Consider the following 26,618-nt stretch of genomic DNA (forward strand, 5'->3'; position numbering starts at 1 on the left):
CCAGAAGCAGGGGCTTAATGCGGAGTTGTGGGGTGCCATGGGTATGCCCAGGGCAGCAGCGTGAGCTGGCAGCGTGCAGCTCCTCTCCCTGCTGCACCGGCCCCTGCCTGGGCCCAGCGCTGACTGTCCCTGGTCGCAGCTGCTGGGTCTTGGGTGGTGGCTCCTGGGCGTCAGCTTCTCGCCCTCCCAGGTGCACTGGACTTTTCCGGGGTCTGGTGCTCTCCAGAGCTGGCCTCAGGGTTAAATCAGCTAAAAGCGGAAGTATTTGGGGGAAAAAGGGAAAACCCTGTCCTCTCCAAAGCCAGCAGGGTGTGTGCCCTGCCCCGAGCGGGTGGCCGGGGTGCAGGGGCTGGGCAGGGGGTGCGGGAGGGAAGCCGGTACCCGGGCGGAGGGGTAAGGGGCCGTGTCCCTGGTGAGGGCAGCGGCCGGGGGACGCCGGGTGCGAGCGGGCGGTGGCGCGGCGCGGGGTGACGCCGGGTCACGGGTGGGGGCCGGGCGGCGCGGCACGTGCTCCCGCACGAGCTGCGCGGGTCAGGGCCGGCTCGGTGGGCGCGGCCAAACAGAGTGGGGGCGTGTCCAAGCGGAGGGGGGGGCGTGACCCGCCCCACCCCTCCAGCGGACCAGCTGACCCATCCCCCGCCCCGCCACGTGACGGCGGCGGCGGGGGTGGGGGGGAGGTGCCGGCGTCACGTGGCGCGGGCGGCGCCCAGAGCGGCTTCAGGCGCGGCGGCCGGCGCCCCGCCCCCGCGCGCCCCTCCCCCGCGGCGGCGCCCGGCCCCGCCCCTGCGCGCGGCGCGGTCCGGAAATGGTCGTGCTGCGCTGCGCTGCGGCTGCGTCGGGCCGCGCGCGCTGAAGGAGACTGAAGGTAACGGGCGGGGGCGGGGCGGGCGCGCGCCGCGGGGGGGGCGGGCGGGGGGGTGTGTGAGGGGGGTGACCGGTACCGGGCCGCGCGCCGCCGCCCCGGGCCTCGCGCCGCCGGGCCCCGCCGCCACCGCCGCCACCACGTGGGCGCCGCCCCGTTACTGCCGCCGCCGCCGGCCCCTTCCCTTGCCCGGCCCTCCCCTGCCCCCGTCCCGCTCCGCTCTCCGCCGGCCCCGCCCCGGCTCCGCCGCCCCGGTGGTCCCGTGCGGCGCCGCTTCCGCGCGCCCACGTGCCGGCCGGTGCGCCCCGCCGCCGCGCACGTGCTCCCGCCGCCGCCGCCCGCCTAGGCCCGCCGCCGCCCGCCGCACGTGGTGCGTGCCCCGCCGCCCCCGCCCGCCGGTGCCGGCGGGGCCGCGGGCCATGGCGGCGGCCGGCAGTGACACGTGTCCTTGGCAGAGGCCGCCGCCGCCGCCGCGGGGGGGAGCGGGGCTGCCGGATGCCGCACCGGGCCCCTCGCCGCGCCCCGCCGCCCCGGCCCCCAACCCCCCCGCCCCGCGGTCCCCTCCTGCCGCCGAGACGGTTCCGGTGCCTCGGGCCTGCCCGCCGCCCTGGGACGGAGCCGGCAGCGCCAGCCGGTCGGGCCGCCGCCTCGGCCCGGGGGCGAGGCCGGGCCGGGGCCTGGCGGGGCCGGCTGCCTCCCGCGCCGGCGCCGCGGCCTGGCCTGGCCCGGCCCTGCCGCCGGGGACCCCCGCCTTGTCCGTCCCTCCCCCGGGCGCCCGGCGAGTCAGCCCCCGCCGCCGCGGAGCCCGGCCTCCCGCTCCCCCGCTCGGAGGGGGCCGGAGTGCCCCGGCCTCGGGCAGGGATCCCCCGCCCCGGCTGCGGGCCCAGTGCAGGCCGCGGGCCTGGCCGCTCCCGGCGCGGGGGAGGCAGCGGCCGCGGCGGCTCCTCCTGTTGCAGAACCCCCGCGGCGGTTCCCCTGCCCCCCGCGCCCCCGGGACGGGACCAGCCTCAGCCCAGGCGGCGCCGGGCCGGCCTAGGAGGGGGCAGTGCGGGCCCGGGGTGGGCTCCCCCGGCGGGGCCCGGGCTGATCTCTCTCTCTCCCCCTCCTTCCTCTCTCCCAGTCAGTCGGATGAACGGTCTCTGCAGGCCCGCTCAGCCGGCCCAGGTTTTTCCCGCGGGGGGGTGAGTATCACGCTCGCTCCCGGTTGTACCGGTGGTTGGGGGACCGGGGAGGCTGGAGCTGTCCCCGGGCGTCCCCATCCCCTGGGTGACACCCACCCTCCCACCCCCCTTTTTCTGAAGTGGCTAGTGCCCAGGCTGCTCTGTCCCGGGGCGGGGTGGGGCAGGGCTGCCCCCGCCAGGCTCTTGGTTCCCCGGTGAGTGGGAGGCTGGGGGGAACACCGGGGGTTGCAGCCCAGCCCCTGCCACCTCCTAAAAGCCCAACAGGACCCCTGAGGGGACCCCCGTGATGGGGTGTCAGCCCCCCATGCCAGGGGACAGCCCGGGGTGTGTGTGGGGGCACTCGGTGGCCCGGGGGTGCCTGCGTGTCCCGGTGCCGGTGGGACGTGCCTGGCGGGGCTGGGGGCCGGCAGGGCCGGCGGTGCTGACGCGGCTGGGCGTCAGGTTACAGGAGGCACCGCCGCTGCTCCCTCGGGTGTCCCGGCCGACAGCGGGCGTGTACCATGGGGTGCAGGGGATCCCCGGCTGGGTGCGGGGGGTGGCGTGGGGGGGCACTGCCTCTCCTTCCTGCCCCGGCGGCCTTTGCACTGGGGCGGGGAGAACGGCACCGGTTGCCAAGTCCCTCCCGGGGACAAGCCAAGCCGGGAGGGTGCCCGGGCTGCCTGGGTGCTGGCGGTGACCGGGGGCTGGGGGCTCCCCCGGGCAGGAGTGTCGGTTGCGCGGGGGCATGCGGAAGCTGCTCCCTCCCCTTCCCGGTAGGCGTTTGCGGGTACGCCGGGGACCCGGCACCACCGGCAGGAACAGGTTTGGCCGGCCAGGGGAAGCGCTTAGTAGGTCAACTGGGGTGGAGCTGGGCACGGCTGACGCCGGGGTGCCGCCGGCCCACCCAGCCCCCCTGAGTTGGTGGTGGCCTGGGTGCTGGTGTCAGGTCACGGGCACTGGTGCCCGCTTGTGTGGGGCACCCGGCCAGACTCCGCAGGGTCACCTCAGGGGGGGTCAGTCCTGCTGGTAGACACGGCTGAGGTTGGGGCACAATGGGGGACTTTGCTCCATGGGGTGTGGGGACGTGCCTGGGCTGGGTGACCTGGCGGTGCTCACCTTCTCCCCGTGCCCCGGTGGGGCAGGAGGGGGTGGCTGGGGTCTGCGCCCTGTTGGGATGCTGTCTGTGGGGCATGGATGGTGTCTGGCTTTACGCTGAGGGGCTGGAAATGCCCCGTTTCTGGGGCTGACACGGACAGGAGAGAGATGCCCGGGGTGCTGCCTGCCTCCGGCTTACACTACCTGTCCCTGTCCCCGCAGATAGCGAGGGGGTCCTTATGCACAACCCCATGAAATGAACAAAGCTCCACAGCCCACAGGAGGAGCCCCGACAGCCCCGCACCCTGCCCCTTCTCCCGGACTGCCGCAGGTAACCGGCCCCTTCAGGGTTGGGGGGACCCAACTTTGCTTCCCCAGTTCGTGCTGGGAGCAGCGGTGCCATCTCCTTCCCTCCCTGCCTCCCTCCAGCCGACGTTCCCACCCGGTCAGACGGCACCTGTGGTTTTTAACCCGGCACCGACCTCACAAATGAATACGCCTTCTCAGCCGCGCCAGGTAAGGGCTTTGGCCTGCGTTAGAGGGGGCAATGGGGGGGCATCCAGCAGTTTTCTGCCTCCTGGCCGAGTAGCCCCTGCCGCTGTGGTGTCCAGGGGTGCGAGGAGCCTCGTGGTGTCCCTCGGGACTGGCGTGTGCCTGCGAGGGGGAGCGTGCCCGTGATCCGGACTGTGACTGCTGCCTGGGGACCTCCTGGCCCTGGGGTGGGGGGGTAGATGCCTCCGGCTGTGGGATTCCCACCGAGTGACTGCTCTTCTCTCCTTCCTCCCCTGCCCCAAACATCCCTCTCCTCCTCTCTCAGTTTCCAGCAGGGCCTCGGGCTATTCACCAGCAGGTACTAACCCGCTTCCCCCACCCTGCATGCAGAGCACCATGTCCTGACACTGCACAGAAACACCCACCCTGGGCATGAGGGGGCTGGGGAGCACGTGGGGACACCAGAGCTGGGGGACAGGCTCGTCTGGGGGAAGTGGGGGGCACCTGCTCGGCTTGGGGGGAGGCGGTGTGTTTCCCTGCAGTGTCTCCCCAGTTTCCTCCTTGCATGAAGCCTGAGCATGTGGCTGTGTCTGTGCTAACCCTGGCCCAGGCTGCTACTTCTGCCTGTGCCCTTCCTCATCCTCTTCTTCCTCTTCCTTCCCACTCCGTGGGGGTCTCCAAAGGCCCTGTGGTGCTGTGCAAGGCTCTTGACCTCAATCAGCCCTCTCGTGTGGAGGAGCTGCTGGGGACGGATCTGGTGACATCCTTGGCTGGGCCAGCTGGGGACCCATCAGACCCTTCCCTGCATCTTGGGGGGTCCCTATGGGAGACCCCAGTGGAACACGGACACGGGGCAAAGGGCTCCCCAGCCTTCTGTCCCTCCTCTGCCAGCTACCCTGCGTCCAAGCCCTGTCCCAATATGGGTAACTCCTGTCTCTCTCTTTCCCCTTTTCCCTCTGTACGCGTGCGCTTGCTAACAGGGAGGATTCAGGTCTCTTCAGGTAACACTTTCTCCTTGCCCCGGGGTGCGTGTGCGGACCTTCCTTGCCCACTCGCTGCGGGCTTGAGCTGCTGCTCCCGGGGATGCCCCTGCCCGGCAAAGAAGCCGGGTTGGGATGAACGGCGTGGGCCGGCGGGCGGATAGCTGGCTCCGCACGCCCGGGCTGTCCAGCTCCGGCTCGGCGGGACTACAGGTCCCAGCATTCAGTGCGAGCGCCGGGCCCCGGTGCGGGGCACGCCGGGACCGCCGCCGCCGCCAGGCTGCGTGCGGCCGTGGCCGGCTCCGGGCGCTGGAGCTGCCGGCCCCCGTCGGGCTGGGAGGGGGCCGCGCCGGGCATGAGCTGGGTCGGGTGGACCCAGGCGGCCCCTCAGGTGCGTGGGGACAGGATGGTGCTGGGGGGGGGTGTCGGCTCTGGGGAAGCGGGGGGGGGGGGGGGGGGGCACTCCCCTCTCCCCATCCCCCCATCCCCCCTGCCCTGGAGCTGCTCCTCTCTTCCCGTGCTCAGGCTGACTTTTTGGGGTGATGCGCACTGCCGGGCTGCTCCCCCATGGTGTGGGGTGGGAGTGGGGGGTGCCCCACCCTGGGTGTGGGGGTGCTGGCGCCCCACCTGACGCCGTGTCCTGTCTCTCCCCAAGCATTTCTACCAGAACAGGGCGCAGCCTCCCGCCAGCGCGTCCCGTGTGCAGAGTAACACGACGGCCCGGCCCGGCCCCCCTGCCCATGTGTATCCGGCTGCTTCCCAGGTGATGATGATACCCTCCCAGATATCCTACACACCTTCCCAAGGAGCCTATTACATTCCCGGACAGGTGAGGGCAGTGCCCCGGGCTCTGCGGGAGGGGGCTGGGGTGGGCGCTGGTGGGGAGTGTTGCCCGGGGTTGGAGACTAGATCTGTTTTGGGAGGGTGGAAGGGGTCCCCCAGGCTCTCTGAGCACCCACTGATTTGAGCAAGATGTTGCCTGGCTCTCTAGGGAGGCAGCAGGCAGCGCTGGTCCCCCTCCCCAGCAGCCTCCCTGAGGCACCTGGTGACCACTTTGCCTGCATCCTGCTCCCTGCCCTGGCACCCAGCTGGTTCACAGGCAGGTTTGGGGGTGTGTCAGTGGTTTGGGGGTACGTCCGTGCCTCACAGGGGAGGTAACTGACCTATCATTTTCTCCCCCATTGCAGGGTCGCTCCACGTACGTCGTCCCAACCCAACAGTACCCAGTCCAGCCCGGCGCCCCTAGTTTTTACCCTGGAGCCAGCCCCACAGAGTTCGGGACTTACGGTACAGGCGGGGGGGATTGCTCTGCCCAGTGTTCTTCTAGCCCCAGCATCCCCCTTTTGTTTTGCTCCCTTGCCTCTGGCTTTCCTGCAGCCCCATGTGCACATACCTCTTCCTCTGCCAGCTTGTTCTGTGACTCTGTTACAGGCTGTTTTGGGGAGCAGGGGGTGTTGCCCATCTCCCAGCAGCACTGAGGGCTGCGCATCACGTCCCATAAGTCCATCCACCCCCGCCCTTTTCCAAATCAGGGCTGTTTAATGTTTAACTCTCCTGGCAGAGGGCCAGGGCAGACTTTATCCCCTGCTCCCCCTCACTCACTGTCAAGGCGGTGAGCAGTTTTGTGCTTGCTGAACCCCTCCTCAGCTCCCTGCTCCCCAAGTTGCCGAGCTTGGGGTGCTGGGGCTGCTCTGTGCCTGCCCTCTCCCGTCATTGGGGAGTGGTGATGTGAGCAGCCCCCCCCTTCTTCCCCCCGCTCGCATGTGGCCACCCAGGCTGTGACTATATTTAGGCTTGGTCGGTCCCGAGAGGCCCGACAGACACAGAAATGTGAGCCGAGGCCTCTGACCAGGCCCCGGCACGGCTGCAAAACATTACCGGGGCAGAGATGGGCTTCTCCTGAGCCAGGTACGTGCCCGTCCTCCCTCCCTTTTGTCCCGGGGCCTAGCTGGCCCCTCAGAGGAGGGAGGTGGCCCCTGGCAGCAGCCGGCTCCCACACTTGGGCCAGGGCATGGCTGCTCCTTCGTGTCCAGCGTTGGGGCATCCCCTGGGTGTCTCTGCAGGGTTTTGGGATGGGTTTGCCTCCCGCCAGTGCTTTGGGGCTGCAACTGTTTCTGGGGGAGCTGGCAGCAGTGTGCCCCTTGCCCACAAGACTGGGTGGGTGGCCTGGCATGGTGTGCCCCTTGATGGGCGAGATGGGCTGGCCCTGGGCAGTTTGGGGTCTCCTCTCTGTGCCCACCATGCCCGGCTGGTCCTGGGATATGAGGCCCCTGCATCCCCCCAGACAGAGGGGGTGGTCCTTGCCTCGGGGATGGGGCAGACACGGGTGAGTTCCAGGCTCAGCGCAGCCAGGAAGGTGCTGGAGCCGGAGGGGGCTGGGGCCCAGCTGTGCCTGTGTCGTGTCCCCCCCTTCTCTGCCCATATCCCCGTGGCACTGCCCCTGGGGGTGATGCTCGCTGATACCCTGGGAGGAGCAGAGCGCCTCTCGGGGGCTGTGCCAGCCCTGGATGGGCTCCAGCTCTGCCTCCGGCCCCCGGCGTGGCTCCCTCCTCTGGGCTGGGCTCGTCAGGGGCTTGGGCTGTGCGGGGGAGCCCCTCGGCCTGGGTGTGAATGGAGGGTGCGGACAGGGCTGCCTGGAGCCGCCCTTGGGCTGGTGCTGGCCCTGGGGAGATAAGGGCGCTGTCAGGAAGGTGGCTGCCGCCAGAGCCAGGATGCTGGTACCTGGCATGGCCGGGTGTCCCGGCGGTGACGGCGTGGAGCCGGTGGGCACGGCGGGTGCCCGCGGGGCCCGGCTGGGCGTGGGGGCGGCGCGGGGACGCTCTGCTTCACGGGGAAGGAATTCGGTCAGGCCTGTCAGGCGGGTTGGGACGATCCGAGCCGGATGCGATGGGGGTTCGCTGCGGAGTGGCACGGGCTCCCCAGGCTCCTGACAGACCACTGTGTTTGGGGGATCGAGGGGGTCCCCACAACGTGTTTGGAGGACCTGGGTTGGCTGGTCTGACGCTCTCTCCTCTCCTCCAGCGGGTGCTTATTACCCGGCACAGGGGGTGCAGCAGTTCCCAGCAGGGGTTCCCACTGCCCAGGTCATTGTGAGCCAGCAGCCGCCGATCCCCCCAAAACGAGAACGCAAGACGGTAAGGATCCATCTGCCTCCAGGCACTGGGCAGGGGGGGCTCACATGCTGGAGGGGACGGAGCCAGCCCTGTTGCCTGTGGTGCGCAGGATGGGATGTGGTGCAGAATGCAGAGGAAGGGGGCAGCACAGGGGATGCCCCCCCTCGGCTGGGGGAGCTTAGCGAGGGGACCGGGGTGCGTGGAGGGTGCTGGCGACCTTGGCCGTCCCGACGGGCAGCGTTGTGCTGAGTCACAGCTCCCGGGGGGGGCGGGGGTGCCGCGGCTGCCAACTGCTGTCTGCTCCCGGAGATGCCGGCGCTCGGAGGCCTCGCGCGGGGCCTATTTATAGCGGGGAGCCGGGCAGCTGCCGGCGTGGCCCTGTGCTGGGGGGCAGGGGGTGCTGCCGGGCTGGGGAGGGGGAACGCTGGCATTTCCTTGGCAGAGGTGCCTCCATACCCTTTGGCATCTGCTCTTGCTGCCTTGGGGGCAGGTCAGGTTTGGGGATGGGGAGAACAAGACCCGTGGCTGCACTGTGTCTCCCATCTGTGTCTCCCGCTTAGTTTCCCCCCCAGTAGGGTGCCCTGTGGCTCCTCCTGCGGGCATGGGGCCAGTGAGGCTGGGGGCATACGGGCTGTGCCTGGGGATGCACAGAGCTCGCTGTGACTTTTGCATGCCAAGGTGGATCCCCTGTGCTGTCCCTGAGGTGGGGGGTGTCCCCGCAGCCCCTGTGCTAGCATGGTGGTGCCTTGAGGTCCCCTCCAACCCCTGAAGATGGGCACTGGCCTGAGGATATGGCGCTGGCTGCCTGGCACAATGGCTTGCAAGGCCTGCCCTGCCCCACGCTGTCCTTGCCCCCCAGTCATCAGGACGGGCTGGTGTCTGTGGGGTGCTGTGCTCTGTGGGGAGGGGAGGTGGCACCCACCAGTCCCCAGGCTGTGCATGGCCAGGGCAGGCACAGCACTGGATGAGCCTCTCTCCTCTCCCCTCGAAGAAGGGGGTGTCCTGGGGGTATCAGGCACAGAGAAAGGGGCCGGCCTGTGTGCTGTGACCCCCACCCTGCTGAGAGCTTCCCCCTCTCTGCCCTGCCCTGTGGACAGATTCGGATACGAGACCCCAACCAAGGTGGCAAAGACATCACTGAAGAAATCATGTCCGGAGCAAGAACCTCATCTACCCCCACCCCTCCACAGGTAAGGGCAGCTCCCCAGTTGGAGCAGTGGGATGTGCACAGGGCCCTGCTGAACTTACTCTTTGCCTCACCTCTTCCAGGCTGGAAGTGGTTTGGAGCCCCAGGCCAATGGAGAGACCCCCCACGTAGCAGTTATTGTCCGGCCAGGTAAATGTGTGTGCCAGGGGGTGGTTGTGCCAGGCGGCACGGCTGCTGCCAGGCTCCCTGTTGTTGGCAGTGTAGGGTGTGAGATGTCAGCTCTGCTGTTCCTCCATTCACCCTGGGCTTTTGGGATCAAATGCATTCCCTACATACCTGTGAACTGGTGTCCCCCTGTTAGCTCCGGGAGAGTTCCTGGGGGCTGTCTGCTCACCCCAGCTGTCCCTTGGGCACTGGAGGACCACTGTTGTCCCCGTCACCCGTTTGTGATGTGGGTTGGCACATCTGTCCCTATGCCTCCTGCAGAGGGAGGGATCTGGAGGGGGGATGTGGGGTGAACAGTGGTCCCCATCGGAGAGCCCCCTCCTAACGCCACCCACCTTGCAGATGACCGCCCGAAGCCTGCGCTGGTGGTGAGCAAGCCCGTCTCCCTGGAGCCCAGCAAGTCGGCATCCCCGTCGCCTCCCCCTCCCCTCATCCCCGAGGTGGAGCCTGTGGTGCTCTCGGCCGTGACGCTGGTGCCAATGGAGCCCCCCGTGGACGTGGACACTAAAGTGGAGCAGGGCGAGGCGCCGCCCGACCCGCACAAGACGTTTAGCGCCATCACTACAGTGCCAGGGGCTGTGGAGCTGCCCCTCGTGCCCGCGCCCAACATGGACACGGTGGCTGTGGCCGCGGAGGAGGGGGAGGAGGAGGAGGAGGAGGAGGTGGAGGAGGAGGTCGCTGCCATTCCCCTCCCAGAGCCCACCCTGCAGGCGCCTGTGCCCCCCGAGGCGTCGCCGGTGCCCATTGTCCCCCCAATGCCAGCCGTGCCCCCGGTGCCGGCCGCGCCATCGCCGCCACCCGTTGTACCGCAGGCCCCTGAAGCACCTGCCAAACCCGCTTCCCCCAGTCCCCCACCGCCCCGGGAAGAGCCCTGCCCTGAGCCTGCTGCCGAGCCTGCTGCCGAGGCCAATGGGGTCTTAGAGGAGGTGCCCGAGCCGGTCCCCGAGGTGCCCGTGTGCCAGCTGGTGCCCGCGCCCACCCTGGACTCCCCCATCGCCCAGCCTGAAGAGCTGCCCCTGCCCAATGGGGTGGAGGGGACCAGCAGAGCGGAGCCGAGCGAGGAGCAACCTGAATCGGATGTCAGCCCCATCTCGGAGCCCGAGGAGCTGGCCCAGGCCAGCACCCCTGCCTCCCCCCCAGCAGAGGAGGAGGAGGAGGAGAGCGAAGGCCCGGGTGAGGCCCAGGAGCGGAGCTCAAGCCCAGCCCCTGCCCCTTCGCAGACCTCGGAGGCGACCGCACAAGGTTGGGGATGCTGGGCTGGGGCGTACAGGGTGCCCCAGGGTGGGTGTGGGGTGATGGAGGGGATGTCATCCAGGTGTGATGCTAGCCATGGGCTACGGGGAGGGTGTTGGAGGGGGGGACAGGGTTAGGTGACTCGGGACATGGGGGTATGGGGTGCTGGGGTGACACACAATGTGCTTGGGGATGGGGAAAGATGTCTGGGGAGCGCGTCTGTATGCAGGGGTATGGGGTGGGTGCAGAGACATGCATGTGTGGGGTGCTCTGGGTCATGGGTAGTGGGGTGTTGTGAGGGAAGTGTGTTTTATGTGATGCCTTATGTGGGTGTGTAGCATGGGTGTATTGGGGTTGTGTCTGAGGGCTGTACCCCATTGTCTGGGGATGAGGGGTGGCAGGGGAGGTGTGGAGCTGTGAGGCTGTACATAGGGGTGCCTGGGGAAAGTGGGGTGCCCTGGGGATGTGCTGGGGCAAAGATATGTCTCTTTTTTTTTTTTTTTTTAAGCACTCTGTAGAGGAGTGTGGGGCTTACATAGGGGTACTGGAGCAGGATGGGGGAGATGGGTACACGGGATGTGTTCATACAGAGCGACCTGTGCAGGGGTACAGGGGGGCTATAGGAGGTAAACCTGGGGGCAGATGTGCTTCTGGGGAGCACCTCTATAGGGGGTGGTGTATAGGGGTGCCAGAGAGGGGAGCATATATGGAGGCAGAGGTACGTATGGGGGTGTCTCCATAAGGGCTGCTCTGCAGAGGAGTGTGGGTGTCTGCAGGGATCCCCTCAGGAGGATGGGGAGTGCTGCGCTAGGGAGGAGCTGTGGATGGGGTGTTTCACAGAGGCACAGGGTAAATTCGGAGTGCAGCAGCCGGATGGGGAGAGGTGTGAGGTGCGTCTGTACGGGGTGTATTCTGGGGTGCATGTTTAGGGAGTGGGGTGCCTTGGTGGGCTGTGTGTGGGATCTGCAGGTGCCCAGGTGAGTACACAGCGTGTTTGGGAAAGAGAGCTGTGCTGGGGTGGCAGGACCACGGCCCTGTGGCTCCCCATGGCCCCATCCTGAAGTTCGCTTGGTGTTACTGGGGCCTCGCTGGTGATCCCAGAGCTGGTGTCGGGGTATGCAGGGGACTGGGAGGGTTCCTGTCTTTCACCTCCCTGCCTCTCCTCCCAGTCGCCGTGTCGGTGCCAAAGAAGAAGCGAAGGATGAAGGAGCTGAACAAGAAGGAGGCAGTAGGTGATTTGCTGGATGCCTTTAAAGAGGTGAGTGTCCTGGGAGTGTCCAGGTGTCACCCTGTGTCCCGTCTCCTCTTGTGATGAACTTTGCTTTGTGCCATCGTGTCTGGGCCACTGATGCTCCGTGATGGTAATGAGGATCTGAGGGGGAGCGGACACCTGGGTGCAGGGTGGAGGGGGCAGGACCAGGCTCGAGGTGTGACTGCTGCCTGCCTCCCTCCCTCCTGATGCAGTCTCAGATCAGTGACAGTGCCTCGGAGGCGGAGAACAAGCCCCCCGCGTCCGCCCCTGCCCGTGAAACGGAGGACGTGGCCCCTGCCCGTCCACAGGAAGAGTCAGAGGAGACGTGGGAGGAGAAGGAGGACAAGCTGGCCCCAGAGAAGGGCAAGGCTGCTGACCAGAAGTACCGCTACAAGGAAGGTGAGCCGAGCCTTAGTCCAGGCTTCTGATGGGAGCCACCATGATGGGATGCAGTGGGGGGGGGGGTGGAGGTGGCATGGTCCAGCCATCAAACCTCATGTTCTCTTCCTGTCTTGTCCCCAAACCTGGCACGGGGTGAGGGGCAGAGGCCCCAGTGGAGGGCTTCTGGCAGGAGGCAGGGAGCTGGTGGCATCTGGCTTTCTGTCGAAGCAAGCAGCGTCGTGCTCGTGGCATATTAGGCTGAGGCAGCTCTTTGGTTGTCTACATCCCACCTCACTGGTTTCCTGGGTGAGCCTGGACCTGCCACAGCTCGGAATGAAGGATGCAGGGCAGGCCACATCAAGATCTCTCCCTCTTGCCCCCCACTGTAGAGCAATGGAAGCCACTGAACCCTGAGGAGAAAAAGCGATATGACCGGGAGTTCCTGCTGGGCTTCCAGTTCATCTTTGCCAGCATGCAGAAACCTGAGGGGCTTCCCCAGATCACGGACGTGGTGCTGGACAAGGTCGGTGCGGCCCTGGAAGTTGGGGGAACATGGGTGGTACCTAGGTGGGCGTCTGGCTCCTCTTTGCAGCGTCTGCAACGAGCCTTGAGCCTGGGGTGGGTGTGTGTGGGCACCTCTGGGGCCTTTTTTCCAGTTCCTTGTCCCGGCGCTGAGGCTGGGGGATGGATCCATCCCGCTCCTCTGCCCCCGGGCATCCTCAGCCCTGTGTACCTTCGCAGGCCAACAAGACCCCACTGCGGGCCCTTGACCCCATCCGCCTCAGCGGCATGAACTGCAGCCCTGACTTCACCCCCTCCTTCGCCAACCTCGGCCGGCCTGTCATGGGCAACCGGGGCCTGGTGAGTATCTCCTTGTTTCACCCATGCCATCCCCCTCTGCCTCTCTGTGATGATCAAGCCTTTGAGCCACTGTGTCTGGGCCACTGATGTCCGTGATGGAGCTGAGGATCTGAGCAGGTGGATGGGGACGCCCCAGGAGCCAGCCTGGCTGATCCCAGACCAAAGAGCTGAGTTTCTTCTCCTTGTGTCAGCCCTCAGGGTTGGGTCCCCGCCGCTCCCAGCAGAGCCAGAGGAAGGAGCCCCGCAAAATCATTGCCACTGTGTCCCTCAATGAGGATGTCAAGCTGAACAAGGCCGAGAAGGCCTGGAAACCCAGCAGCAAGCGTGCCTCCGAGGAGGAGGATCCTGAGAACATCAAGACGCAGGTGGGAGCTGGGGCAGGTGGGCAGTGGGAGGGCGGGGGGGATGTGCCTGGCCTCTTGCTGACCCTTCTGTCCTTGCAGGAACTGCTCCGCCGTGTCCGCAGCATCCTCAACAAGCTGACACCCCAGATGTTCCAGCAGCTGATGAAGCAGGTGATGGAGTTGTCCATCGACACGGAGGAGCGGCTCAAGGGTGTCATCGACCTTGTCTTCGAGAAGGCCATCTCGGAGCCAAACTTCTCTGTTGCCTATGCTAACATGTGCCGTTGCCTTATGGGGGTGAGCAGGAGTTAGGGGGTCTCTCACTGAGCTGGCAGGGGTTTGTTCAGGGGCCTTGACTGAGGTCAGAAGGGTGCACACCCTTCTCTGTGGTGTGGAGAAGCTGGGGTGAATGGATGGATGATCAAGTCCAGAGTCTTAGCAGGGCATCACAAGGGTGTAGGGTGGCTTCTCTGTGTTTTGAGCAGTGCCTGGGCCTTAGCTGGCCAGCTTTTGGGGGAGATACAACTCATGCTCCTTGCCTGGGTTGTACCTCTTCTTGCAGCTCAAAGTGCCCACAACAGACAAGCCCACGGTGACTGTGAACTTCCGCAAGCTGCTGCTCAACCGCTGCCAGAAGGAGTTTGAGAAGGACAAGGACGATGATGAGATCTTTGAGAAGCGGCAGAAGGAGATGGACGACGCCAGTGCTGTGAGTTGGGGTGGGAGGCTGCGGCTGAGGGCTGATGTGGGTGTCCTCAGGGTGGCTCTGGGCTCTGGGCTACCCTGTGCTGCCCTCCCTGCAGCCCGAGGAGAAGGCGCGCATGAAGGACGAGCTGGAGGAGGCGCGGGACAAGGCCCGCCGGCGATCCCTGGGCAACATCAAGTTCATTGGAGAGCTCTTCAAACTGAAGATGTTGACGGAGGCCATCATGCACGACTGTGTGGTGAAGCTGCTCAAAAACCATGATGAGGAGTCTCTTGAGTGCCTTTGTCGCCTACTTACCACCATTGGCAAGGACTTGGACTTTGAGAAGGCCAAGGTACCCCTTACCCTGCCCTGCCTTGCCCTGCCCTTGCCTTTGGGAGGGATGTGACCATGGCTCTGTTCCTCTATAGCCCAGAATGGACCAGTACTTCAATCAGATGGAGAAGATCATCAAAGAGAAGAAGACATCATCCCGAATCCGTTTCATGCTGCAGGATGTGATTGACCTCAGACGGGTAAGGCGCGTCATAGCCTGCTGTTGCCCGGGACTGTCCTTTGTCCCTTGCTTGGTCCCATGGAGCTGCTGGCCCATGTCCTCTGAGTGCCGGCAGTCTGTGTGTCCCTGGGAGGGGAGAGGTGGGTATGTAAGCTGTGGCCAGCCCCAGAGACACCATGCTAGCCCCCAGCCCTTGGTTAGCATGGTAGTGGTAGTGGGCACACAGTAACCAGCAGCTGTTTAATGCAGGGGGGCTCCAGAAACTGAGCCCTTTTGTGCCAAAAGCTGCCACAGCACATGGGGAGCTGAGATGGATGGGGCAGGAGACTGGCCTGAGGCTTTGAGGGTGGGATGCCTGGGAAGGGCAGATGTCTGTGTCTCCATCCTCCAGCCAGCTCAGTGCCCTCTTCCCTCTTCCTTGCCCTCTGCAGAATAGCTGGGTACCCCGGCGAGGAGACCAGGGCCCCAAAACCATCGACCAGATCCACAAGGAAGCAGAGATGGAGGAGCATCGGGAACACATCAAAGTGCAGCAGCTCATGTCAAAGGACAAGAGGAGAGGACCCCCTGGGCCGTCCTCCAGCAGTGAGTGCCTGGGCTCGGGGTCGCCTGAGGCTGCCAAGGGTGGGTTGCTCACACTGGGCACAGCTCGAGGCTGGGCTGCGCCTGATGTCTGTCCCCTTGTGCCCAGGTGGGCGTGGGAGCCTGGTCGCAGATGATGGCTGGAACACGGTGCCCATCAGCAAGGGCAACCGGCCCATCGACACCAGCCGGCTAACAAAGATCACCAAGGTGAGGCTGGGGGTGCAGTGTGAGCAGCTGAATTGGCTGCCTGGCCAACATCCAGCCTTGGTGTGGGGTTCAGAGCTGACTCTCTCTCTCTGCCTGCAGCCTGGATCCATCGACTCCAACAACCAGCTCTTTGCACCGGGTGGGCGACTGAGCTGGGGCAAAGGCAGCAGCGGAGGGTCTGGCGCAAAGCCTGCAGATTCAGGTAGGCAGTGTGGGGCTGGCTGGGCGCCGTTGGACAGGGCGGGAGGGAGGATCCTTCCACCGACGGCTCCTGTACTGGGGAGGTGCTGAACTCTGAGACTCCCCTCTTTTCACGCCCAGCATCTGATTCAGGGCGACCAGCCACGAGCACCTTGAACCGCTTCTCAGCGCTCCAGCAGTCAACTCCCGCCGAGAGCCTGGAGTCCCGCCGCGTGGTGCAGAGGTGAGGGCCCACACGCCAAGGCGGGGCTGTGTTGCCGTGTTGCAGCCCAGGGAGGAACCCCCCCCAAATTGGGCGGTGGTCAGGCAATATATAGGCAAACATATGGCATCTGGGCTGGAATAATCCCCCTGTGGCAAGATGGGGGCTTGGAGCCAGTGATGAGTCCTGGTGGCAAAGATGGCTGACCCTACCCTGGGCTTCCTTCCTGCCATTTGGCACTTGGGGGAGCTACACCGGGGTGCTGGGTCTGATCTGGGAGCCCCAGGACCAGGTGGACATTGATGGGCTGGAGGGAGCCCTGTGGAGGCTGCAGCACGAGGTCCCCAAGTAGAGTTGGAATTGGGTTTGTTCAGGAGAGGAAATCAAAGGGGCATCTCACCACAGTCTGCAGCAGGGGGAAGGTGTGGGCAGGATGTGGCCAGGTTCTGTTCAGCTGTGCCAAGGGTCAGGGCAAAAGGCAGAGGCCGTGAGCTGAAACAGGAGAAAGGGGGGAAAAATTTTCTCCTGAGGGCGGTCAGGTGCTCAAAGACGCTTCGGGAAGGGCTGGGATCGGAGTGGGAGAGCCTTGCCTGGCAGAGCTCTGCAGTCTGGGGTCAGGGAGGGTGGTGATGGGCTCGTCATGCTGTATCTGTCTTCCTCCCACCCAGGAGCAGCTCCAGCCGTGACAGGTCAGAGAAGGCTGGGGAGAGAGGGGAGCGGGAGTCGCGTTCGGAGAAGGGCAGCGACCGCCTGGAGCGTCCTGACCGGGGGGAGCGGGCAGACAGGAACAGGTCTGCCCTCACCAAGAGGAGCTTCAGCAAAGAGACAGAGGACAGGAGCCGAGAACGGGAGAAGCAGGGTGTCCCCGAGGCCGTGCGCAAGGCTGCGAGCATGACAGAGGAACGGGACAGGAGCCGAGAGACCAGTGAGCTGGGGAGGAGCAGTGTCGGGGGGCTGGCTGCGACCTGGGGCTCTACCAGTCCCAGGCAGTGCCTGATCTTTGCTTTCTCCTCACAGTTAAGCAAGAGCCAGCACCTCCTGCAGCATCCCCCAAGCCCGCGCTGTCGGAAGAGGAGCTGGAGAAGAAATCCAAGGCGATCATAGAGGAATACCTGCACATCAATGACATGAAGGTGAGGGGGGGGGTGGCCAGGCACAGCACCACGTGCCCCCCATAACACTCTGCTTTCCTCGGTGGTAGCACTGTTGGGCAGGGAGCCGGAGGTGCCTGGATGAAGAGGAGCCGAGCTGGGCCGTGGGGCAGTAGTGACAGCCCCCTTTTTTCCCGCAGGAGGCCTTGCAGTGCGTGCAGGAGCTGGGCAGCCCCTCCTCGCTCTACATCTTCGTGCAGAACGGCATCGAGTCCACGCTGGAGAGGAGCACCATCTCCCGCGAGCACATGGGGGTCCTGCTGTGCCAGCTGGTGAAGGCGGGCACACTCTCCAAGGAACAGTACTACAAAGGGTGAGGGGCCGGGGCAGCCTGGCCCCAAGCTGGTATTTGCCCCTACTTCGATTTCAGCCCTGCCTTGAGCAGGGCTCATCACTGAGACCTCCCGAGGTCCCTCCCAGCCGAGGGCATGGTGGCTGCTGGATCCCAACAGCCCCTCCCTCTGCCCTGCAGGCTGCGGGAGATCCTGGAGATCGCGGAAGACATGGAGATCGACATCCCTCACATCTGGCTGTACCTGGCTGAACTCATCACCCCCATCCTGCAAGAGGAAGGCATTCCCATGGAGGAGCTGTTCAGGTAAGGGCTGTGCCCCTCTGTGGGGCTGCCATGGCGAGGGCTCCTGGGGGTGCAGATAGCTCAACCAGGTCTTTTGTGACCCTCAGGGAGATAACAAAGCCCCTGGTGCCCATCGGGAAGGCCACCACGCTGCTGGTCGAGGTGCTGGGCTTGTTGTGCAAGGGCATGGTAAGTGCATGGGGCTCTGTGTAGCTGCTGGCTGCTGCCTCGGGCTGGGAGGCTGCTCGGGGCAGGCAGGTTGGCATGTGGGGATTGAACCTCTCTGCCACCAGAGAGGATAGCCGGAGCCATCCCTTGCCGTGTCTGGGGCATGGGGGTGGCATGGCCAAGTTGCAGCATCCCCCTCTCTGGAGATGAAGGGTGTGAGGTGCTGAGACTGACTGTCTCTGTCCTGCAGAGCCAGAAAACCGCAGGCAAGCTGTGGCGGGACGGGGGCCTGAGCTGGAAGGAATTCCTGCCTGAGGACCAGGATGTCAACAAATTTGTCACAGAGCAGGTGGGAGCTCAGTGGCAGTGAGGGGCAAAGATAGGCTGTTGTGGGGGCGGACCCTGGGGGTCCTGCTGCCATTGTTGCCCTGTCCTGCCTTTAACAGCTGGTCTCTGCCTGCTCCCCCAGAAATTGGAGTACACGATGGGGGATAGCTCGGACACACCGAGCCGCAAGGAGCTGACCTCGGAGGAGCTGTACAAACAAATGGACAAACTGCTGAAGGAGAACCCGAACAACCAAAGAATATATGACTGGATTGAGGTGAGGGTGTGGGCGCAGCGCCCGTGGATCTGGGGGCTCCCTCCTGGCTCCCTTCCCACCTCACAGCCCCTGTCTCCTCCCTCCTCCAGGCCAACCTGAGTGAGCAGCAGGTCTCGTCCAACACCTTTATCAGGGCCCTGATGACGTCCGTGTGCCACTCGGCCATCATCTGTGAGTACCGGGGTGAGACGGGGTGGGGGTGGGTCCCCCTGCTCCTGTTGTGCCCCCCTCTCACACCCCATCTCCCGCAGTCGAGAACCCCTACCGTGTGGATGCCGTGGTCATCCGCAACCAAGCCAAGCTGCTGCAGAAGTACCTGCGGGACGAGCAGAAGGAGCTCCAGGCGCTCTACGCCCTGCAAGCCTTGGTGGTGAAATTGGACCAGCCTCCCAGTGAGTGTCGTGGGATGGGTGGGCTGGAGCGGGGGGTGGTGGCAGGTGGGTCCCCACCCCAGCAGGGTAGCTGGTGGCTGGGGAATGGCAAGGGCTCCACTTTGTCCCCACCCCAGACCTGCTACGGATGTTCTTTGACGCCCTCTACGATGAGGATGTTATCAAGGAGGAAGCTTTCTACAAGTGGGAGTCCAGCAAGGACCTGGCTGAGCAGCAGGGCAAAGGGGTGGCTCTCAAATCGGTGACAGCCTTTTTCACCTGGCTCCGGGAAGCTGAGGACGAGTCGGATAACAACTGAGCAACCGTGAGGAGGAGGAGGAGGAGGAGAAGGAGGAAGGGGGGTAGAGAGAGCAGGGCACCCTGGGGAGCAACTCCATCCCCTCCCACCCCTGGCCCCTCTGGACTTGCTGATGTCAGGGCTGAGGGACCTGCTGTGCCCCCTGCAGCCCCCCTCTCTTCAGTTCTCCTCCTCTCCCTCCTTGCCCCATCCTGGTTGTGTTTGCGAGGCCTGTACTACGTTGTGACGATAATAAACGGATGCTGACGGAGGTGATGGCTGTGGTGGGGCCCCTCGGGGCCCCTCCTCTCCCCCCTCCCAGCGCAGGCACATCAGGTCTCCAGGAGCCGGGCAGAGCACCCCTGGACTCATGTCATGGGGAGGGGGGATGGGATGGGGACATTTCTCCCCTCCTCTCCCCTCTCCTCTTCCTCCTCCCCACTTCTTGCTGAAATATAGAGAGATTATATATATATAAACTTATTAAATTTGGTTTGGGGACAGGAGCGTGATTTCTCCCCCTCCCCTGTCCTCTCTATTCTTCCATCACTGCCTGGATCCCCCCCTCTATGGTTTTTTATTTTAAATATAAATCATTCCCCCCAGCTCCTGCTCTGACACCTGGGGAGGGTGCCGGGGAGGAGGGGGGGTGACCCTTTCTCTCTGGGCCAGGCCGAGTCCCCTCCTCCCCGCCCAAAGCCCCCATCCTCCTCCCAAACGTTTAAGACCACAATTGGGCAAGCGACGGGGCGGCCCCCGCATCCGCGTCCCCTGTATTTATAGAGCGCCGGATGTGACGAGCCGCACGTGTAATTATTAAAACAAGGATTCAATTACTGGTCACGTGAATTTGTAAATAATTTTTTTTTTTTCTTTTTTTTTTTTCTTTATGGAGTATTTAATTGAAGATTTAAAGGCATCTTTTCACCTTAAAACTGGAAATAAAAGAACATTGCTAAATAATGCCCCGTGTACCGCTGTTGCCGCCCCCCTGTCCCATGTCCCTTGTGCCTGGGCTGGTGTGGGGGTGCCAGCCTAGAGCCCAGGCAGGGGCCAGCCTCCCCCAGCACCCCGAGGCAGACGGTAGGTACCCCCACCCCAGGGCTGGGAGGGTGGCACAGAGCTGGGCTGTGCTTGGAGCCAGGCCCCCTGGGATCCCCCCTCACCAGCTCTGCCTGGCACAGGGTGTCCCCAGGTGGGGTGTGCAGCCCTGCCAGCACCCCAGTGTCCCCAAGCGTCCCTTTTCCTATGGGCACAGAGGTGGCAGGACCTGGGTGCTCTGCTCTGCTCTGGGCTCTGCCTTGGGGCAGGAGGTGGGAGACATGAGCTGTTGTCTTGGGGTGACCCTTGTCTTGCAAGGTGGGGGGAATGTGGGGCAAGCCTAGGCTGCCCCCAGCCCTGCTGGGGGTCCCGGTGGGATGTCCCTGCTGGGGACAGAGGCTGCCTCCCCTCCAGCCTGGGCTGTGCTCCGGTGGGTTGGGCTGCCTTGTGCTGAGTCACTCTGGCCATGGCCCAGAGGGTACAGAATAATTAACCAGAAGCTGTTCCCCAGATGAGAGGCCAATCTGAGCTGTATCCCTGGCACCACTAGTGCTGGCAAGCAGGTGGAAGGGAAAGGCCAGCAGGTTGGGGGGGGAGGCTACTGGTCAGGAGATCCCCCTGCCCATGAGTGAGTAGAGGGAGGTCCTTGGGCTGTTCTGGTACTCTGCTTGCTAAGGGAGAGGGTGGCACCCTGGCAGTGTGTCCTGCGCCCCTCTGTGCCAGGGAAAAGGTGTTGCAACATTCATTGCCATCAGTAGGTTTCAGAATAAACAGGCATCTTTGGCTGAAAGTTAACCCCTTGGCCTGGCCTCAGCGCTGGTGAGGTGCTGCTGCCGGGGAGGTCACTGGTGCCATCAGACGCGATGCCCTAAACCCTGCACCCGCCAGCCCCAAACCCAGCCCCAGTGAGGTGGGGCCCCCAGCGAGGTGGGGCCCCCGGCCCTGTCTCAGGGGGTGCAGGTTCCCTCCAGCACCACTCCGGCCTCTGCATGTGGGGTGGCAGGCAGGCCAGACCCCCCCACTTCGGTGGGCAGGCCTGGGGCTGAAGGGAGGCTGTGTCCCTGCCCCTTGTCCCCCGCGCCCCTGTCGGGGAGGGGGGGCCGTGGCGGGGGGGGCGGCGCTGTCCGCGGTGCTGGCACGGCGCTCTCCGCGGTGCCCGGCCTTCCTCTCCTCCTCCTCAGCCCCCTCCTCTTCCTCCGTCCATCCTCCTCCTCCTCCCCGCGCCCCCCTCCTCTTCCTCCATCCCCCTCTTCCTCTTCCTCCAGCCCCCCTCTTCCTTCATCCTCCCTGTCTGTCTTCATCCCCCTTCTCCTCTCTCCTCTCACCTCCCCTTTCTCCTCTTCCTCCCGGCTTCCCTCTCCCCCATCCACCCCTTCCCTACTCTTCCTCCTCATTCACCCCCTTCGTCCTCCTCTTCCCCAGCCTTCCTCCTCCTCTCCCTCCTCCCTCTCTCTCTCCATCCTCCTCCTCTTCCTCCCCATCTCCCTCCCTCCTCCCGCCTCCCCCTCTCCCTCCTCTTCCTCCCCCAGCAGTGACGTCTCTGGACGTGCTGCTCCCCGGCCCGGCGCAGGCACCGCTCGGGGCTCCGGCACCGCGGTCCGGCCCGGCCCGGCCCAGCTCGGCCCGGCAGCTGCCTCCGGTGGGGCGCGGGCGCTGCCCGGGGCCGCCCATGCGGCCGGGGGGCGATGCGGGCGGCGCGGAGCCGGCGGTAGTGCCCGCACCGGGGCCCCCCCGGGAGCATGGGCTGCATCGGCTCCAAAACCACCATCGGTGGGTGAGCAGCACCGGGCTGGGACCGGAGGGGGGAGTTTGGGGGCTCATGGGGGGTCTGAGGATATGGAGGGAGAAGGGGGGGCTGGGGGATGTAGAGTGTAGGGGGGTGCTGGGGGGTGTGGGAGGCTGCTGGGGGGCGGCCGGGGGTGATGCGATGAGGGGGATGGGGGATATGGGAGGGTGGGGGGCGGGGGGGCCCTATGGGGGAGCTGAGGGGGTCTAGGGGATGGGGTGGTGGCATATGGAGTGGTTTATGGGCTTGGGGAAGCTGTGGGGGCTGGGGTAAATGCGGAGAGGGGCACAGACGATTGGGATGCCTAAGGGTGTGGGGCGAGATACAGGGAGCTTGAGGACCGGGGTGCACACAGGGGATAAGGGCTATGGACGGGCGGGGGTTTGGGGGCCCGGGGATGTTGCTCTGGGGAAGCTGGGTGGCCCAGCGGGTGTGGGGAGATAAGGGGGGAGGGGATGTGTAGGGACTGGGGGGATTGGAGGAGCTGGAGCACAGCCTTGGGGGAGCTGGTGGGTGGTGTGTGGGGTGCAGGGGGGCTGGGAAGGGGGTGTGGGACTGGGGCGCTGGTCAGAGGCCTGGGAGGCTATGGGGGTGCTATGAGGGGGCGAGAGGTGTTTGGGGGGGCTGTTGGAGGGGCTATGGGGGCTGGCAGGTGTGTGCTGCAGGGTGTGGAGTGCTGCGGGGGTGCCGCAGATGTCCTGGGGGTGCTGCAGGAGGGACGGGGGCGATGGGGGCTGTGGCTGTGATCCGAGGGTGTTCTGGGGGCTGGGGCTGGTGGGGGCCGGGCCCGAGCTGGGGGTGTTGCAGACATGCTGGGAGGCCCTGGGGGTGCTGTTGCTAGGAGGGGAGGGCTGTCGATGCTGGGGTATCTCCACGGGGTGCCCCTGCCCACAGCCGGGGGTGGGCACGATGCTGTCAACAGCTTCTCCAGGAGCCAGGGGCTACCCCCAGATAATAAGGGAGCACGGTTTGTCCCCCCATATCCCACCCCACAGCCAATTTATGTCAACTGGGCCCACCTCGGTGCGGGGGGAATGAGGGTCAGTGGGGGCTGGCCTGGCCTGGGGGCCGCAGTGGCAGGGGACCCTCCCGGGCCCCGGTGCTTGGGAGTCAGTCCCCAGGGGCCCATCCGTTTGGGGTGTCAGTGCCAGGAGGTCAGGGTGGAGGATGGATGCAGGTGCTTTTATTGTCCCCATCCCATTTTGCTCCTTTCCCTCTGCCCCAGAGATGGGGAACTGGGGAGGGGGGTGTTGGAGATGGTGGAGGAGCACCAGCCCCCCGCAGCACGGCCCAGCGCTGCCTCCGTCCATGTGCTCAGGCCCAATCTGTACCCTCATACCCTGGTCTAGCTGCCCCCACCCCTCCCAAAACAGCTGCCAAGCCGGGACGGGTGCCCGGTCCCCGGTGCCAGGCTGGGGCTGTGCGTTACCGCTGACACAGGCGGAAGAGTTGCCTGGGCGTGAGTCACCCGTGCTGCAGCACCCAGCTGCTCCAGAGCAGCTCTGCGACGAGTTGTGTCCGGTCTCAGACTGGGCAAGAAGCTGCTCCCCCGCGGTGGGGGGGCGAGGGGGCCCACCGGGGGAATGGAGGTGCTGATGCCAGCCCCGGCTCTTCCTGCAGTGGCTGTGGACACGACGCTGTGCGTGGAGTGGAAGGAGGTGAAAGCGCTGTCGCCGCTGAGTGCCGCCCGCCCACTGCCCCGCCTGGCACGCCAGGCCTCCTTCGACAGCCAGGACTTCCTCCAGGTACCGCCGAGCCCAGCCGTGTGGCCGAGGTGCCCGTGAGCCCGTGCCCCACGGTGGGACACCCCTCCTGGCCGTGGCCGGGGGCACGGGGGGCTCCGCTGCCCGCCTGGCCCTGCCAGCTCGCAGCCGGCTGCGGGGCTGCTCTGACGTCAGCCGCGAGCCGGGCTGTATCCTGGGAGAAATCAGTCCACGGTGCCTCGTTGCCATGGCAATGCAATTTGTTGCGCGCCTCCAAATCCCGCATCACTTCCCCCGTGGCCATGGGCTCGGGGCCTGCTGCGGCCAGGACGGGCAACGGGGACATGCAGCGGGGTGTTCTGGCATGGCGAGTGCTGCTGGGAGGCCGGCACTGGGGAGCCTGGCCATGGTGACCTTGCACACGTGTGTGTGTGTGTGTGTGTGTGTGTGTGCACAAGCTGGGGAGGATATTCAGTGGCACCAGCTTGTACAGGACACGTACGTGTGTGTGTACACGTGCAGATGCATGCGTGTGTACAGTGGGTGCTCGTGTGTGTGAGGTACAGGCACACTTGGAGCACACACAGTGAGCACACGTGTGCGTGCAGGGAGTTCACGTGTGTGCACGGTGAGGAGGGCCCTGTCTGTGGTAAGCAGGGGGTGTGTGTGTGTGAGCGTGGATGCGTGTGCGAGTGCACATGTGTGTTTCTGCTCAGTGTGTGTGTCTCAGTGTCTCTGTGTGTGGCGTGCTTACGTGAGAAGGTGTGTGTGTGCTGAGCACGTCTGTGCAGGTGTGAGCGTGCACACCGTGCACGGGTGTGCTAACCGTGAGACCCCGCACACAGGCACGGGTGTGTGTACTCACTGCCCTGCGTGTAGCGGCTGTCACCATCACTCTGCACACCTGTGCGTGTGTGCCTGTAACACACGTGTGTGCACAGACACCCGAGGCCCTGGGGGGGGACACTGAGGGGGCCGAGCCCCCTCCCAGGGCAGGGAGGTCCCAGAGGGGGAGTGGTGGCAGACAGCAGGCAGGGCGCGGGCAGGGTGGCTGGGGGCCGTGACCCCCCTGCCCGCTCCGGCAGGTCAATGTTGAGGACACTGTCGAGATGCTGCCCAAGTCGCGGCGCGCGCTGACCATCCAGGAGATTGCCGCCCTGGCCCGCTCCTCGCTGCACGGTAACTGCTCATCTGGCCCGCGGCGCGGGGGTGCCTGGGGTGGCCATCCAGAAAATGGGGGGGTCTCCTGTGGGTAAGGGGCCTGGGCTTCTTGAAGAGGGCATTGGAGTCGCCCCTCTGGGGTTTGGAGGACTCGGGGTGTCCCTGGTGGGACACAAGAGGAGGGCAATGGGGGGTGCCAGGTCCCGGGGGCCAGAGGTGGGGGCTGCCGGGTCCTGGGGTCATGGGCTCCCTGGAGGGGACTCGGGGTGCCCAGGGGGGTGCTGACGCGGGGGCACATCTGGCAGGCATCTCGCAGGTGGTGAAGGAGCACGTGACGAAGCCAACAGCCATGGCGCAGGGCCGCGTCGCCCACCTCATTGAGTGGAAGGGCTGGTGCAAGCCGGTGGAGCCGCCGGCCGCCCTGGAGAGCGCCTTCAGCTCCTACTGCCACCTGAGCGAGGGCGAGCAAGAGGCGCGCTTCGCTGCTGGTGGGCACCGCGTGGGGCACGGCCGGTGGGCGCGCTCCCCGCCGTGGGCAGGGGTGGTGGGCCGGGTTGTCCTCATCCCACTGTCCCCCCATCAGCGTCACGGCACTGCGGGCACAGAGGTGCCGGGGCAGAGGGATCCGGGGGCACCTCCCGGAGCGTGCGTGACCCGTGCCTATCCCATGCCAGGCGTGGCGGAGCAGTTTGCCATCGCTGAGGCCAAGCTGCGAGCCTGGTCCTCCGTGGACGGGGACGACTCCAACGACGAGTCCTACGATGAGGACTTCCTGCCCTCCACGGAGAGCTCGCAGCCCACCGGTAAGCATCACAGGGAGCAGGCACCCACCGGGTGGGCACGGTGTCCCGCTGCCAGTGCCAAGGGTTGAAGGAGTCCGGGGTGCCCAATCCCTGACCACCTTCCCCAGACTGGCCACCCCCTTACAGGTCAGTGCCCCTGCCTGGCACCATGGCAGGCAGTGCCATTCAGGGATGGGGAAGCCCTGCGATGTGACTCTCCCCAGCGCCAGAGTGTATTGTGCTTTTTCTTTGGTGGTCACCAGTGCCACGCACACAGAAATTTGTGGGCAAATGGTGCCTGGCACAGGGCTGCTCCCATCCTGCAGGGCGTGGGGGGGTGCAGGTGGCAGCCCCCGGTGCCATCAGCCTTGCACTGACCCCGGGCATCCCGGTTTCCTGCAGAGCTGCCCGGCACGGTGCCCGCCAGCGCGCTGCTGCGAGACCTGCTGCAGGGCCACCTGTGCCAGCTGGGCATGCGACACGGCTCCTGCGAGCCCGAGAGCGACTCCTCGCACACTCTCTCTCCTGAGACCCTCTGCTCCAGCCTCTGCAGCCTGGAGATGGTGTCCCCCTCTGAACTCACTGCCAAACTGCTGGGCTCCCTGGGGGGCGAGGACCTGCTGCTGCCCAAGCTGCCCCCCCCAGCCAGCCAAAGTGCCTTGCGGGGCCTGGCACGGCTCCGGTGCCAGGACTCCCTCTACTCCGTGTCCTACGCCGAGGCCTGCCTCTCGCCCGCTGAGGATGAGGTGGTGCTGAGCAAGGACTTCCCACTCCACCGGAAAGTCTCCGACGTTGCGTCCTCCGGGGTGGCATCGCTGGAGGAGGAGGAGGAGGCTGAAGAACCCTGATGCCCCCCTGGGGTGCCCTGCCTCTCCCTGCGGGGGTCCAGCCCCCCCGCCACTGGCCTCCGGCCGGACCCCGCACTGGGCGAGGGACAGGCCCTGCTGCTGCTCCCCCTCACTATCGGGGTGCAGAGTGGGGTCAGGGGGTTGCTGCAGCCCCCCCCCCCAGCCAGTGTGCCCCTGCCGTGCCCTGGCCCTGCTTGGCCACATCGTTGCCCTCCTGGATTTTTGCATGAGAGCAGGGAAGGGGCGCAGGGAAGGGCATGGGGGGGTCCAACCCCTGCTCTGACGCCCAGATGTGCTCCCCAAAACTGATGGGACCGAATCAGTGGGGCTAGTTGTTCGCATGTTCCCCCCCCAAGACTGGCCCGGGCTCCCCTGTTGGGCACGAGGCCCCCCCCATTGGCATGGCTGAACCTCTCTGAGCATCCCGTGGTGCCCCTGCCCCATGCCCGGCACCCTCGGCTCGGGGCGGCAATTTGGGGAGCGGGGACTTTTCTCCTCTCTCCAGCCGGCTTTTATCGGACTGAGTTTTAAACTGTGAACTGCTGCCTCAGGGCACGGGGCCGGTGGGGGGGTGCCGGGGGGGGCT

General features: G+C 65.6%; 2 protein-coding genes and 2 non-coding genes across 10 annotated transcripts; all 4 read left to right on the forward strand.

The window, feature by feature from the left end:
- Positions 1 to 765: 765 nt before the first annotated feature.
- Positions 766 to 19,674, forward strand: EIF4G1 (eukaryotic translation initiation factor 4 gamma 1). 7 transcript variants are annotated; one of them, XM_074912766.1, is made up of 35 exons: positions 766 to 865; positions 1,983 to 2,043; positions 3,340 to 3,448; positions 3,547 to 3,633; positions 3,935 to 3,967; positions 4,590 to 4,610; positions 5,245 to 5,418; positions 5,777 to 5,876; positions 7,611 to 7,723; positions 8,800 to 8,892; positions 8,972 to 9,038; positions 9,417 to 10,316; positions 11,477 to 11,565; positions 11,772 to 11,958; positions 12,330 to 12,463; positions 12,664 to 12,801; positions 12,993 to 13,166; positions 13,245 to 13,442; positions 13,708 to 13,854; positions 13,949 to 14,185; positions 14,262 to 14,366; positions 14,779 to 14,932; positions 15,039 to 15,139; positions 15,239 to 15,341; positions 15,461 to 15,563; positions 16,211 to 16,467; positions 16,560 to 16,675; positions 16,834 to 17,006; positions 17,166 to 17,291; positions 17,378 to 17,459; positions 17,689 to 17,787; positions 17,908 to 18,042; positions 18,132 to 18,213; positions 18,294 to 18,434; positions 18,551 to 19,674. In XM_074912766.1, exons 3-35 carry the CDS (start codon positions 3,374 to 3,376, stop codon positions 18,730 to 18,732), a joined length of 4,926 nt encoding a protein of 1,641 aa, XP_074768867.1. In that variant the 5' UTR covers positions 766 to 865; positions 1,983 to 2,043; positions 3,340 to 3,373; the 3' UTR covers positions 18,733 to 19,674. The 7 variants fall into 7 exon arrangements, with proteins under 7 accessions (XP_074768867.1, XP_074768868.1, XP_074768869.1 ...); XM_074912767.1 differs by having other exon boundaries at positions 15,473 to 15,563; XM_074912768.1 differs by having other exon boundaries at positions 12,682 to 12,801.
- On the forward strand, positions 11,611 to 11,687 carry LOC141963466 (small nucleolar RNA SNORD66). The gene has a single exon (XR_012634124.1). It is a non-coding gene; the product is annotated as a small nucleolar RNA SNORD66 (small nucleolar RNA).
- Positions 12,846 to 12,918, forward strand: LOC141963467 (small nucleolar RNA SNORD66). Its single transcript, XR_012634125.1, has one exon. It is a non-coding gene; the product is annotated as a small nucleolar RNA SNORD66 (small nucleolar RNA).
- Positions 19,675 to 21,082: 1,408 nt separating the features above from the next.
- On the forward strand, positions 21,083 to 26,491 carry FAM131A (family with sequence similarity 131 member A). Its single transcript, XM_074912256.1, has 6 exons — positions 21,083 to 21,522; positions 23,159 to 23,283; positions 24,327 to 24,420; positions 24,708 to 24,890; positions 25,077 to 25,205; positions 25,587 to 26,491. The coding sequence occupies exons 1-6, from the start codon at positions 21,492 to 21,494 to the stop codon at positions 26,030 to 26,032; spliced, it is 1,008 nt and encodes a 335-aa protein (XP_074768357.1). The 5' UTR covers positions 21,083 to 21,491; the 3' UTR covers positions 26,033 to 26,491.
- The last annotated feature ends 127 nt before the right edge of the window (positions 26,492 to 26,618 follow it).

This window comes from Athene noctua, chromosome 8 (genome assembly GCF_965140245.1).
Source record: "Athene noctua chromosome 8, bAthNoc1.hap1.1, whole genome shotgun sequence".
NCBI lineage: Eukaryota > Metazoa > Chordata > Aves > Strigiformes > Strigidae > Athene > Athene noctua.

What these genes read in the sequence shown, in the direction of transcription:
- EIF4G1 (XM_074912766.1), top strand. Translation starts at nt 3,374, where the DNA reads ATGAACAAAGCTCCACAGCCCACAGGAGGAGCCCCGACAGCCCCGCAC. An exon ending in AGATGGACGACGCCAGTGCT is followed by an intron (nt 13,855 to 13,948) that starts GTGAGTTGGGGT and finishes CCCTCCCTGCAG; the next exon opens with CCCGAGGAGAAGGCGCGCAT. An exon ending in CCCTGGGCCGTCCTCCAGCA is followed by an intron (nt 14,933 to 15,038) that starts GTGAGTGCCTGG and finishes CCTTGTGCCCAG; the next exon opens with GTGGGCGTGGGAGCCTGGTC.
- FAM131A (XM_074912256.1), top strand. Translation starts at nt 21,492, where the DNA reads ATGGGCTGCATCGGCTCCAAAACCACCATCG. An exon ending in CGGCTCCAAAACCACCATCG is followed by an intron (nt 21,523 to 23,158) that starts GTGGGTGAGCAG and finishes CTCTTCCTGCAG; the next exon opens with TGGCTGTGGACACGACGCTG. An exon ending in AGAGGCGCGCTTCGCTGCTG is followed by an intron (nt 24,891 to 25,076) that starts GTGGGCACCGCG and finishes ATCCCATGCCAG; the next exon opens with GCGTGGCGGAGCAGTTTGCC.